The sequence below is a fragment of the Corylus avellana genome, chromosome ca8 (assembly GCF_901000735.1).
Source record: "Corylus avellana chromosome ca8, CavTom2PMs-1.0".
Taxonomy (NCBI): domain Eukaryota; kingdom Viridiplantae; phylum Streptophyta; class Magnoliopsida; order Fagales; family Betulaceae; genus Corylus; species Corylus avellana.
This window is the reverse complement of record NC_081548.1, coordinates 6446401-6460820: the sequence shown is the minus strand read 5'-3', so window position 1 is coordinate 6460820 and position 14420 is coordinate 6446401. Positions and strand designations below refer to the sequence as shown.

General features: G+C 34.8%; 2 protein-coding genes across 2 annotated transcripts in view; one reads left to right on the top strand and one right to left on the bottom strand.

Annotated features, from left to right (window-relative positions):
* Nucleotides 1–1413: 1413 nt before the first annotated feature.
* Nucleotides 1414–6936, top strand: LOC132190769 (blue copper protein 1b-like). The gene is made up of 3 exons (XM_059605818.1): nt 1414–1436; nt 6058–6227; nt 6596–6936. Exons 1-3 carry the CDS (start codon nt 1414–1416, stop codon nt 6934–6936), a joined length of 534 nt encoding a protein of 177 aa, XP_059461801.1.
* Nucleotides 6937–7857: 921 nt separating this feature from the next.
* Nucleotides 7858–14420, bottom strand: part of LOC132190767 (disease resistance protein RUN1-like) — an 11461-nt gene continuing 4898 nt past the window's right edge. Inside the window, exons 2-6 of the mRNA XM_059605817.1 lie at nt 12573–13674; nt 11983–12258; nt 10942–11865; nt 9422–9895; nt 7858–7875 (exon numbers count right to left, since the gene is read on the bottom strand). Coding sequence (XP_059461800.1) covers nt 7858–7875; nt 9422–9895; nt 10942–11865; nt 11983–12258; nt 12573–13674 — 2794 coding nt within the window. The remainder of the gene's footprint in view (nt 7876–9421; nt 9896–10941; nt 11866–11982; nt 12259–12572; nt 13675–14420) is intronic.

Genomic DNA, 14420 nt, shown 5'->3' with positions numbered 1-14420 from the left:
AAGTTTCCCCAAATAGAAAGTATGGTAGTTTATGGGTCCTAAGTGAAATTTTTCCATATTTTTTTATTAATATTTTGGGGTAACTTTACTGAATACCCTCTAACTTCCACCCGATTTGACAAACCCCCCCTAAACTTCAAAATCTCTCAATTTAGTCCCCTAAACTTTCAATTGCTCTCAATTTGAACCCTTTTCGTCAAATTTAGCGGTTAGGAATGCCAAAAAAAACCAAAATATCCCTGATTTTCGTCTTTTTTAAATAACAAGCATATTTCTTTAGCATTGTAGGAGAGCAAAACATGCAATCAAATGAGACAAATTAAGTCGGACCAATCTAGAAGCAAATCACTGCCCATGTCGGTTGATAAAGCATCTATTACTGATGTATACCCTCGGTAGCATTATGGTGGCTGATGCCTGATCTGAAATGAAAATACAAAGAATACAAGGTGCATCTCCCTCTATGCTTAGAACTTGATGCCCATTCGTAATTTTGTCTCTAGAGTATTTGAGTTATAAGTAGGTGTCTTTAATTTCAAGTTGTTTTATATTTGGACCACTCAAATTTGTGAAGGAGAAACGATGTAGTGGAAGACTAAAGTAACTAATCAAAGAGCAACGTATTTGAGTCTACAAGGAGAAGTGTCTTCATATTTTACTCAAAAAAAAGCTCAAACCTGCAGGTTGAGAAAAGAATACAAACTCCACAGAGTTTTGAGAGAATTTCTTTGATTTTATAATAATTCAATTAAGTCCATGTTTTACATTACAAAGTAGCATATTTACCGAAGAGAAATACTTGTAGAGAAAGTAAATATAATCTTAGTGGCAATAGTAAACATAATCATAACAATAAGGAACTGAAATAATTAAAGTAAATCTAATCCTGTTATGGAAAGGAAATAAATTCCTAATGAAATAAAAATCTTCTACAAATAAAATCCTAATAAAATAAATAAAATCTTAATATAAAATTGACAATCAACGGAAATAGTGACAATCTTTCCTTTTGTACTTCCATTGTCTGAGAACGGGTAAAATTTTGATCAAGCGGCCCTGCTGTAATATAATTTTTAATATTTTCCTTATTTTATTTTTTACCAAAAATATAGGTAAATATCGTTCTACATTAAGAAATGATTAACGTCAATATTTGTTTCCATATTTTTCCCATATTAATCCTATAAATTCAATATATCAACCATTAGATTTGTGGACTCATGTAGATCCCATATAAATTTAATGATGGATTCATCTATTCACTATAGAGATAGTCAAAAGATGGTTGAAAAATGAATGAATTATATCATTTTTCTTGGTGGATCACACACAAATTCAATGGTGAATTCATCTATTCACTATTCGTAGATGAGTAAAAGATGTGAAGGATAATGATTTTTATCCTTTGTCAAAATGGTACGATGTGGACAAGAGAGGTTGGTTGATCCAAGACATTCCTTGCCACTTGCTTATAGTTGTAGTGCTTATTGCAAGCACGCTGCACTTGTAGTTAGGGATGAGCAAATTCACCGACTAACCGCTAACCGACTGACTTTCGACCGTGACTGACTAGATGACGGACGGGAGGCGGCATGATTTTTTTTTATTCCGAATTTTTCGGTGCGGTAGGCTGAAGAGGTTTTTCTAACCGAACTGATTTTACCGACCGACTTTACCAACAAATTTTCCATTTTTCCACATACTGACATTATCGATTGCCATTACCGAACCGACTTTAGTGACCGCCATTCGGTGTTGATAAAAAAAATTGGCGGAATAAGTCGGTCAAATTTCTGAATTTTTCGAAAGGCGAAAATAAAATTTTTCTACCGAAACTGACATTAACGACTGACGTTTAGCCCTGCTTGCAGTAGCCAGTAGTAGTGAAGAATCGAAGATTGCTTTCTAAGCAAAAAGTAAGAGTGATTATTTCGGAAAAACAAAAACAAAAAACAGTTACTAGAAAATATGAGAAATGTTAAGGATCTTTTTTATCCTTACAAAATTGATGTGACTTTTAAAATTACCATTGAATTTGTGATGGATTACTATTGAATTTGATCTAATGGTAATCTTAAAAGTCACATCAACTTTGAAAAAAGATGAAAAGAGAATAAAAAGACGGTTTTTAACATTATTCATAAAATAGTCCTTAACCTCTAATTCTCACATTTATAGCAGATTGAACCTAGCTTCGGGGAGTAATTCTAGAACTCACTCTTGTGTCACTCCACATTATATTTTGAGTGACACAAGAGTAACTTTTAGCATTGCTTAGCTTCCATTTTCTTAATGAACAAATAAAGTTCAGTCCAAACCCATGGCCAAGTTGTGGGTGGGTCCAAGGTTATTTATTTATTTATTATAATTTTCATTTTTTATAAAAGGGGTATTGTGGACATTTTAACTAAAAAAATGGGTGAAATTAAGAAGAGTTAAATGTAATATATCGACATTGCAAATTTTTAAACTTCGAAATTACTTCATGAAGTATAAGTAAAGTTTCACCAATTTAATTTTAACCATGGAATGGATCTCTCCATTCTCCTTAAATGTAGAGGACCGTGATATTAATGGTCATATTATTCTATGCTTCATTTTTCTCGTCAATTTAATATAGATTTTTTTAAAGGAATTTAATATAGATCTTGATTTGAAACAGTCAAACAGATGATTCTCAAAAGCTCATCTTCTCATTTTATAGCAACCTATTCACGGACCGTCAACACAAAGTTAAGTTTCACATAATGTAAACTTAATCATTTAATCAATAGTTTAATAATAATATAAAATGTTTTTAGATTATACCTGACTTATGGGTAAATACCGATTTAGTACCTCCATCACTATTCCGTTAATCAAACTAACGAACTGACATGTGTTATAACAAAAACATGTCACGTGTCCTTAAAAAAAAATAAAAAAAAAATTATAAAACTAATTAAAATAAAAAATAAAATTAAAACTTGAAAAATAAAATAAAAGACAAATATGTTGTGGCCCGGCCACCCCATTTTGGCCAATGGGAGTGGCCAGCCATCCCCATTTTGGCCAAGAGGGTAGCTCTAGGGCCAAAATGGGGTGGCTGAAATTAGTTCGATTAATGGAATGTGACGAAAGTATTAAATTGGTCTTTACTCATAAGTCAAGTACCATTTGTGATACAATTTGAAACCTAGGTATGAAAAATAAAGAAGTGAAAACCTAAGTACTAAAAAGTTATTAACCCTATAAAATATCCTAATCATCACATAATGCAAACTTAATCATTTAATCAATAGTTTAATAATAATATAAAATATCCTAATTATCACAAAATGCAAACTTATGTACAAACTATAAACCAAGGGCAAGGCTTAGGTGCGGTAGTTTTGAACTACCACACTGTGAAGTAGTTCAAAATGACCGCGTTTTGGTCAATAAAAAAATAATTTTTTACATTCAATATTAAAATAATTAATAATTAAAAAATAAAATTATTAAAAAACTAAAACTCACCCACTGTCTTTGACTCCCCATCTCTCTCCCTCTTTCTCGCCCTCTCCCTCAATTTCTGTCTCAATCAACTCTGACTCTCCCATCTCTCTCTCTTTTTCTCGCCCTCTCCCTCAATTTCTGTCTCAGATTAACCCTCTCCCTCTACTCTCTCTGTGTTTCTGAAATTTGCTAAGGAGAGGGGGATTAGATAAAGAAAAGAGGATAAAAAGAAAGTCAAGAAAGGAAACAGAAGAGATGAAGAAAATTGGGGAAAGGAGAAAAGAAATTAGATGGTGGGCAGAGGCCCTTGGGGGTGGTCCAGCCACACCACAAAACCAAACTTTTTTTTTTTTTTTTTTTGGTCCTTGGGGGTGGCCAAACCACCCCAGGCCGGCCATGCGGGTGGCTAGAGATTTTGATTTTAATTTTCCTTTTTTTTGTTTTAATTTTTTAATAGTTCTAGTTTTCTAATATTTTTATTTTTTAATTATTAATTATTTTAATATTTAATGTAAAAATTATTTTTTTATTGACCAAATCGCGGTCGATTTGGTTTAATTTTCCTTGCCCATAAACCAAATTAAAGAAACTGAGAAGCACACTCCCATCCATGCATTAATCTTAGCAACATCGAATCGTCTAGCTGTAATAGAAAAGACAATATAAAGAAATTTAGGCTCCGTTTACTTCGATGTAAAATGGTCTCCAAAAAGTGATTTCCACATTTTACGGTGTTTACTTCACTGTAAAATAGTGGTCAACAGAAAATATTTTTCATTTGACCGAAAATTTTGAGCATCTCATTCTTAAATCGACGGACTTTTCCACGACCCACCCAGAATCTCCCCGGGACTTGCCCAAGACCCGCTCAGGACTTGATCGGGACTCGCCTAGTACCTGCTCGGGATCGCGCCAGGACCTTCTCGGGACCTAACTGGACTTAAACGAGACCCGCCTGGACCTGCCCAAAACTCGTTCGAGACCTGACCGGTACTTGCCTAGTACCTGCTCGAGACTTGACTACCAGGACCTGCCTGAGACCCGCCTAGGACCCGCCTAGGACCCACCCAAGACATGCCCGGGACCCTACCAGGACCTGCCTGGGACTTGACTGGGACCCCGCCGGGACTTGACTAGGACCCGCCCGGGACCTGACAGGGAACCACCTAGGACTTGACCAGGACTTGCCCGGTACCCACCTGGGACCTGACCGGGAGCAGACCGAGACCTGCTCGGGACCCGCCCGGAACTTGACTGGGACTCACCTCGGACCCGCCCGAGACTTGACTAGGACCCTACCGGGACTTTCCTAGGACTTGCCCAGGGCCTTGCTGGGACCTGCCCGGGACTGGATTGGGACTCGCCCGGTACTTGCTCAGATGGGTCCTAATCAAGTGTCGGCAGGGTCCCGAGCGGGTCTCGATCAAGTCCCAGGCGAGTCCAAGGCAATTCCCGGGGGGGTACCAGTCAAATCCTGGTGAGGTCCTAGTCAAGTCTCGGGTAGGTCCCGGTGGGGTCTCGAGCAAGTCTCGGCAACTTTCCGGGCAAGTCCCAGGCGGTTCTGGGTGAGGTCTCGTGTCAAGTCCTAGGTGGGTCCCGGTCAAGTCCTGGGCGAGTCTCTGCGAGGTCTAGGGCAGGTCTCGGCGGGGTCCCGAGCAAGTCCCGGGCGGGTCCCGGTCAAGTCCCGGGCAGGTCCAGACGAGGTCTCGAACATGTCCCGTAGGGACCTTATTGGAAAAAAAATATTAAAAAAAATTATTTTCCGTGCGCACGATAAACACCGTAAAATGTTTTTGACATACAGCATTTTCTGTTGAAAACATTTTCAGGGAAATTGGCTTCCTTGAAAATATTTTCGGGCGGAAAGCATTTTACGTCAAAGTAAACAGAGCCTTAAAAAAAGAAAAAAAAAAAATGTAAAGATTATATGGACCATTAAAGCCCTAAGGAATTTCGCTCTTATTGACCACTTGAAACTTTTACATTACAAAATACTCATATTTTTAGGAAAAATGAGATAGATATGCATGATAATTAAATATGATTACAATCATATCAATAAAATCAAATCATTACAATCAATAATACCTTAAATCAAATCCCATAATATCCTCTAACATCGTCATGTTAAATATCTATTATTTCTCATGCTTAAATACATAAGAAGTGGTAAATTCAATTATATAATTAATAATTTTTCAATCCATTCACATGTGAGTTCAAACTTTCACAACACGTAAAATATATAATAAAAATATAAGAAAACACACCAAGTTAAGATTCGGACTCATGATCGATCTTTGTTTTATTCTAATATCACATTAAATGATCACCACTTGTCTACAAAATTAAAATTTTATATTTAACTAATATTTAACACAAAACGGCGGCAATAATCTCAAAGTTAAAAGCTGGCAAGCAGTCCAAAATGTAAAAGAAAAGGCCTAGTTCTTGAACAACTCCAACAAATTAAATTAATTGTGCCATTTGGCTTGGCCGTCCATAAACGGTCAAGATGTGAGATCTTTGACTTATAAATACCCACCATTTCTAGTTCCTGAGACCAACAACACAATAAAGAGAATCAAGGGCATCTTCCCAATATTTCTTTATCCTTGCAATCGTAGCAATTCTTGTCCCTTCAATTTTTGCCACAGAATTTGTGGTTGGTGATGACAAGGGTTGGACCATTAACTTTGACTACCAAGCTTGGGCCAAAGGAAAGGAGTTTCATGTCGGTGATACTCTTGGTAAATTAACTCTATAAACTTTTTGTACTTACCATATTTTTTTATATAATTTTTTGGTTTTATTTGCCCATGTTTGTTTTCAAATCAATACTTTGTTAAAGTATTGATTAAATTTACATGTTTTTATCAGCTTAAACTTTTAGAATAAGTGGCGATTTACCATGATAACATTACTCCAATTTTTGTAAAGGAAAATCATTTTCATTCGGATTTTGATACATAGCATTACTCGACTTTGAGGCTATCTTGTTTCTAAGGAGTTGCTAGTGGATCATTTTTGTTTCTTATTGAGTTTTCAAAAAAAATATATTGTAAATGTGTTTATTTTAAGTTTGATTGATGATGGAAGAATTAATTTTTTCGTGCAGTTTTCAAGTATAAAGAGGGAGTTCATAAATTTCTTAAAGTCAATGGAACTGGCTTCCAACAATGTGTTGCACCATTGGGAATTGAGGTCCTGATTAGTGGAAATGATGTGATTACACTAGCAACCTTGGGAAGAAAACGGTATATTTGTGGTGTTGCCAAAGATTGTGAGAATGGAAACCAAAAACTTGCCATAACAGTGCTACCTCAGACAGTGTCTCCAGCACCTTCTCTTGTTTCAGCAGCCAAGGAATGCGTTAAACCTATATATTATGGGTGGATGATGGTTTTTTTGGCATCCTTGCCATGGTCATGGTTTAAAGTTAGATCAATAGTACTATAGTTAAAATTCTCCTTTCATGTTTGTGGAGTGTATTGAATTCATTAATTGTTTGCATTGTATTGGATCTGAATTTATTGATTTATAGTAGTATGTGTGTTCTGAAATATAAACCATTTCTGCTCTATATTTGTACCAAATACTATGTTTGAGCATATTTGTTAAATTATCTTGCAAACAGCAGGTGGAGTTTAGGCAATTTAACATTATAAAGAGGGGGTGGAAATGGCTTAAATAGAAGTTTTGGCATTTTTTCAACTCAAACATAATTTGATTGTTTATAGGACAATAATGCTAATATGTACAAGTCTGTGCTTTTAGGCTTTATTTAAAAGATGAGGATCCACAATAATTTTGCTTTCCAAATTTAGAGGAGGCTATAGTGCTTACCTACTTTGAGTAACCTCGGGGAGTAATGCTAGAAGTTACTCTTCTATTCTTCTTGTTTAGTCACTTTGAAAATGATATGGCTTCTAAAATCACTGTTGGGCTTGTGATTGATCATTATTGAATTTAATCAAATGGTGATTTTAAAGCCACCTCATTCATAAAGTGAGACAAGAGGAACACAAGAGTGACTTCTAAAATTATTCCAACCTCAGGTGTAGACTAGGATTCACTACTTGAGACAAGTGGACCCCACAACCTTCCTTTCTTGTACTATATAAATTTCAATAAAATTTGAATTACCTAATTGTTCACCAGCATGAAGATAAACTTTGGCCACCTGCATGAAGATTCTAATCACATGCTAGCAAATTGGGAAGTGATAAATTATCAGTTATCCCAAAAACTTAAGCTGGTAAGTAGATATAAATTTAATTACTTAATTATTGTGAAATATTTAATTAAAATGGAGGGTGATTTGACGGAGTCAAGATTCGATCACAGGACCTTTGCTCTGATATCGTGTTAAATTATCAGTTATCCCAAAAGCTTAACCTAATAGGAAGAGGTTTTTCAATTATTAAATATTCAGTATTCATGACACATCCATCATGCGCTTAAAAGATTGTTCTTCTAATTTTCTACCACAATCAACAAACAATGATCAAAACGACAATCCTATGGCCATAATGATCTCTGCTTTTTAATATGGGAATACAAATTGTACTACCTCCAGAATATAATTAAAACTGCAAACTTTTAAGTTGTTTGGAATTTCTTGTGCACTCGTTTGCTAAAACCGAATGGGATTGTTAGAAAAGAAATCGGATAGGTGTCGATTTTTTATTTAGTTTTTTAAATGTCCAAACAAGGAAAGGGAAAGGAGAAGGTGATTTGATGTAGTAACTTCCGTTTCGTGAGACGCGATATCCAGCAGATTAAGCTACCCCTTGGAGACAAGATAGGCGTCCTTAAGTTGTAGTGTGATCCAAAGTTTATATATATAGCTTATCATTTCCTGATATGCTTCTCAATAGTGTTTTTTTTGTTTTTTCTTTGGGAATGGCTTTCATATATAGTTTTAGTAATTGTATGAGGAGTTTAGATAGAGTAAGAAATGATGAACAAGAGAGATTTGGTCGAATAATGTTATACATCATCTTTTTATCTCGTTTTTATCATTTCAAAGTTGATGTAGCGTGGTCCTCCATAGCATGTGATGCATAGAAATTAGATTTTTTTTTTTTTTTTTTTTTTTTTTAGAAAAACCATGCTACAACTTTAGAGGATAAAAAAAATGGTACGTAGAATTACCCGATTTGGCCAAGATAATTGATCCTATTGAAGTGTATTCAATATATAGAGAAATCATTACAAATGATATGTACAGTTGGAAAATAAAAATACATAGTTACCCTTTTTTCTTTTAAGTTAAAAGATAGAGCAAACTTTTTTTTTTTTTTTTTACACATTCGCATAAGGGAAGGAGGGAAAATGAGGAATGTGATTCGAACTAGTGACCTCCGCTTCATGAGGCGTGATCTCCAGCCAATTGAGCTACCTTTTAGAGACTACCTACTCTTTACACTTTCGACTTATCAGAAACTATACTAATAAGAAATTATCAAATGCATTGAATCTTGACCAATGCCTGTTTTTTGCATTTTTTTTTTCTTTTTTCTTTTTTCTTTTTCCTTTTTTTTTTTTTTTAAAAAAAATGAAGAATATTTTGGTAATTTTGACACCACTATGTTAGGATTTACTTATTGTGGCTTGTAACATACATAGATTATTTTCTAAGAGAATTTAGCATGATGGATGGCATATGGAGACCGTAGAGGAAACTTGCATTGACAATCACTTGGAAGCATGACATATTTCAATAATTATACAATACATATGAGACAAGAATACACTCACACACACACACACACACACAAATTCAAACTTTCGAGATCTCGTCACAAAAGAGTAAAAAAAATACTCGATCATTTTCCTCTTTAACAAGCTTTTTGAGCTTTTTCTCTTCCATCAAATTTTGTGAATCATCAATCATATTTGTAGATCTCATTTTTCTCTTAGAGGAGCATCTGTTTTCTACTATATTGTTATTGTCATCCTCATCATCACTGACAACAATGGCATGATCCTCATCTTTTCCATCTACAACCCTTTCATATACTAGATAGACCCCTATTTTCTTCACAATGATTTCAGGCCCCCAATCTACAAGAACCTCTACTTCATCACCATCCTCAAACTCATTGGTAAGAACAAGATTGCCTAGGAATAGGTGATCTTCAAGACGGAATGGGCCACCAGTTGCATCTGTCAAATTAGTCAGAACAGTATTCTTGGTATGGTTGATATATGACACGCTACTTTTATATGAAGATAATACTTGAACACGTGATGCAAAGACAACACATACACCAAACTCGTTCAATATGGGATCAACAGTAGGTACTTTAAAATATAACGAGGGTCCCTCACACTGATACGTGAACCAATCGGGGATTTCATTGCCAGGGAGGACAATGCAAAACACTCTACCAACTCCACCCATAACCCATTCCTGTTACATCAACAAAGGATGATGTATGTTAAAATATTAGCTAAGTAATACGAGATAACATGGTATCATGACAGAGGTCTTAAGTTGAAATCCTCCTCCACACATTATTCTATGGGAAAAATACATTTTACCCCAATGAACTATCCACCCGTTTGCACTTTAACCTCCAACGTTTAAAAAGTGGTACTTGACCCCCCCAAACTTCCAAATTGTTGCAATTCGACCATTCTGACTTTTTTTTTCTTCCAAAATGCCCATATCCCAAGTTAAAATAATAATAATTAATTAATTAATTAATTAAAGGGTGTCCGGTCTTGGGTGGCCGAAGCCACCCCTAGGCCCAACTGGGGTGGCCAGCCACCCCTTAATTATTTATTTATTTATTTAACTTGGGATGGGGGCATTTTGGGAAAAAAAAATTCAAAATGGTCGAATTACAACAATTTGGAAGTTTCGGGAGGTCAAGTGTTACTTTTTAAACATTAGAAGTCAAAGTGCAAATGGGTAGATAGTTCAAGGGGGTAAAAATGTTTTTTCCCCTTATTCTATTTTACTTAAAAATTGGGGAAAACTTCACTTTAAATCATTGAATTACTGCACGTTTTGGCAAGCCTCTAAACTTTAAAATCTCTCAATTTCATCCCTCAAACTTTTAATTTGATGCAATTTACACCCCCTGCAATTTTTGCAACCCCTAAAAAGACAAATTTTCCCTTCTATTAACTTTTTATTAAAAAAAATGAAAAAAAAAAAAAAGGTTCATAAGGTGGCCCAACTGTGGGTCGCCTTGTGATTTTTTTTTTATAATAATTTTAAAAAAAAAACAAATTTAATTTGAAATTAAGGATAAATTTGGAATTTTATAAAAAAAGTCAGAGGTATAAATGTCATTACCTCACTTTTAACGTTTAAAATCTGACGGAGGGGTTCAAATTGAGAGGTTTTGAAATTTGGGAGGCTTATCAAAACGCGCGATAATTCAGGAGTCTAAAGTGAAGTTTCTCCTAAAAATTAAGAGAGAGAGAGAGAGAGAGAAAAACATGTACCTGTAGCCGTAGGAAGCTTTGCTTAAATGTATGTGTTACATTCATGCACCCTTCCATTAAAACAAACACAATAGGATTGGAACGCTTATCCAAACCTGGAATTTCGACTAATTTGTGACAGTTAGTAAGGCCCAAACCAATCATATTTGAGAGCTTTGATAGATCCGGCATTCTTTCCAGTGCAGTGCATTGTTTTGCATCTAAAAAAATCAAACTTGCTGGTAAATCCGGAATTGATTTAAGCTTTCTACAGCGACCCAATTTGAGATCTTGAAGCTTCGAAAGACCACCTAGGCTTGTTGATAGGCTTTCAAAACTATTGCATCTTAAATCTAAAATTTTAAGAGAACATAAATTCCAAAGATCTGTAGGAATTCCGTCATCCGATAAATTGCAGTCCCAGAGACGTAAGTGTGTTAGTGAGTTCAAGCCTTGTAGTGCAGCAGGCAGTAGATTGACTGACTTAGGACTTTTCCTTGGTGATATCCAAGACCAAAAGAGTGATGGCAATGACTTAGACGGTAATCCTTTACACCCATATAGAGATAAATATTTGAGATTCTTCAGTTGCACTATACTAAAAGGCACTTGTCTTATAGCAGTTCTGTCTGCAAGAAGAGTTGTCAATGATTCTATCTCCCCCAAGTTGTCACCTAAATTGTGCATTTTAGAACACCCAGAAAGAATGAGAGTTTCTAGAGACTTCAACTTATAGAAACTCCTTGGCAAACTTTTAAGGCATTTGCAATCTTTCAAATTCACCAAAACAAGATTACTAAGATCTCCAATGGAGTGGTGAACCTCAAGCAAACTTGTACAATCTTCAAGTATTAATTGCTCTAGATTTGGGAGTTTTGAAAAGTCAGGGGTCTGACTCAGATAATGAGAGTGACTGAGATTTAGAATTTTCATTTTCTCAAGTAACTGCTAAACAAATGAGAAAACAACCAATTAAAAAGGAAGGAAAGCGCAATATTAGAGCCTAGAACGTAATAATAATAATAATAAAAAATAATAATAATAAATCATTGATTATTTTACCTTGGGACTTTCCCAAAATTTTTTGAGATAGCTATATTGCAAGTCAATCACAACTAAGTTTCTTGGATAAAAGTCATTTGGAATGAACTTGAGAGGAAATCCATGCCAGCAAAGCCACCTTAATTCTTTGGAAAGATATTTATAGTCTCCAATGAGTCGAACGTGATCAAGTTGGAGTAATCTTATTCTCTGCATCTTAATAAATGCTTCTGAATTGAAATTCATCTTACTTAGACTTGTCAATTCTAAAGTAAGTCCTTCAACTGCATTTGTTCCCTATAAAAACACAAGAATTGCATGAGACAAGCGATTATCCAAACTTATCACATAATCTTTCTTATTAATCATTTCATTTATCTTGCTTTGCTTAATATAATGTAATCATGTTTGCAACTACAAAAACAATAGAATGATGTTAGGAAAAAAAATGTTCATATTTTCAAATAAGAAATATAAGGATTAAACTTTCAAGGCATGTGATTAGTATGAATTAGTATGCATTTGCTTCCCAAATAACATATATCTTAGAAAAAAAAAATCTTGTTTTTTTTTTTTTTTTCAATGTTTTCAATTGAGAAAGTTCTTATTACCTCGTGCTTTGTCAATATATCAAATGCATCCTCATGCAGCCATAATCTACTCCATTTCCCAGGTTCGTTGGGGTGTTTTTCACCAACGATTTCTCTTCCCATGTCTCGCAACAAATCATGCATTATAAACTCGTTTGTCTCACTAACTTTAAGAAGACACCGCTGAATGAGGACACTAATTCCAATCTTTGGAAAAAAACCACAGCCATCCAATATTTTTACAACATAGTCTATATCCTTTCCTATGAAGAAACATGATATGTCAAGGAATATATCCTTTTCAGTATTGTCGCTTAGTCCATCAAAACTTATTCTAAGTTTATTTTGGATCTGCTCATGAGGAATCCTCTTCAATTTATCTAATGCACTTTTCCATTCTAGCATGCTCCTAGAGAGAAGGAATGAGCCGAAAACTTCAAGTGCTAGTGGCAACCCTCCACAGTAAGCAACGACACTTCTTGACAAATCAGTATAATCTTCAATAGGATAACTATTCCGAAAGGCATGCCAACTAAAGAGCTCAAGAGAGTCAATGTCATTCATTGCTGTAACTCTATATACACAATCCACTTCTAGCCCCTTTAGCAAATGCTCATCTCTCGTTGTTATAATAATTCTACTTCCCAATCCAAACCAGTCACGCCTTCTACAGATGGCATTTAGTTGCTCCATTTGGTCTACATCATCAAGTATCACAAGTATTGCTTTACTACAAAGTCTTTCTTTAATCATATTGATTCCTCTATCAACACTACTTATCTTTATCTCGCTTGTCTTCAAGATATCAGAAAGAAGTTGTTCTTGGAGATGAACCTGACCCCTAGGTTCCTTGGAAGTTTCCCTAACATTTGCAAGAAAACTTTTACCTTCAAATCCATGAAAAAATTGGTTATAAATGGCTTTAGCAATGGTTGTTTTGCCAATTCCGCCCATTCCCAAGATTCCTACCATGCGAATATCGCTAGCTCCAACATTTAACCCAAAAGTTATATCTTGAACATGAGAATCTACTGCAACTGGGTAGAGTGCTATAAACAAGTGTGTGTTGTTCAGTTCTCTTGAAATCTCTTCAACAATTTTCTTAATAAACTTTGCTTCATGCCTGGAAATTATTTTAAGAAGTTAGGTAGAGTCACATTATACAAGAGAAAATTGAAATATAAGTTTCATATACACAAATATGTAAAAACTTAGAACATATTAGTTTTGGCCATTATCCTTAACTCATTAGCATTTACCATACTAATGGGCTAAAGTTTGAAGAAACTAATTTTTTATACCATAGAATTATGTTAACCCAAAATCCAATAGACTCAAAACCTCTCTCACACGGACAAAAAAAATTACCCTTGCTTTTAAGTCCATGACAAAGAATAGTGTTTTGTTATTTTCAAACCTATAGTGCAGCTGGCAAAGTAAGATTTTTTGTATTGTAGTTGCAAAGGGTTTTCTTCATTTTCTCTAGTTATTTCCACTCTTTCTGTCTCAAAAACTAAAAGGTGGCCTATATGTATGCAAAGGGTAGGTCGAAATAAACCAGGTCAACTAGGCTTTTTTTTTCCCACATGATTTGATGGAATATCAAATCACATCAACAAATTTCCACCATGATTTGAATTCTATCAATGCCTCTAAAGGCAATAACAAACTACAACTATCATTCAAGTTGAAGTAATACTTGAGATGAGCACAAGAGTTGGCTTAGTCATAACACTATATTACCTTGTCAATAATTTTGGCCACAATTTTCTTAACTAACTCTTCTTCTTGTAGACTTATTTACTCTCTACAACCTTCTTTTATTTGGGCAATTATCAAGTTATATATATATAGGAGAAACTTCATTTT

Coding starts and splice junctions, on each gene's coding strand:
- LOC132190769 (XM_059605818.1), top strand. CDS start 1,414: ATGGTACGATGTGGACAAGAGAG. Junction 1,437..6,057: donor GTACGATGTGGACAAGAGAG/GTTGGTTGATCC, acceptor AACACAATAAAG/AGAATCAAGGGCATCTTCCC. Junction 6,228..6,595: donor TCATGTCGGTGATACTCTTG/GTAAATTAACTC, acceptor TTTTTCGTGCAG/TTTTCAAGTATAAAGAGGGA.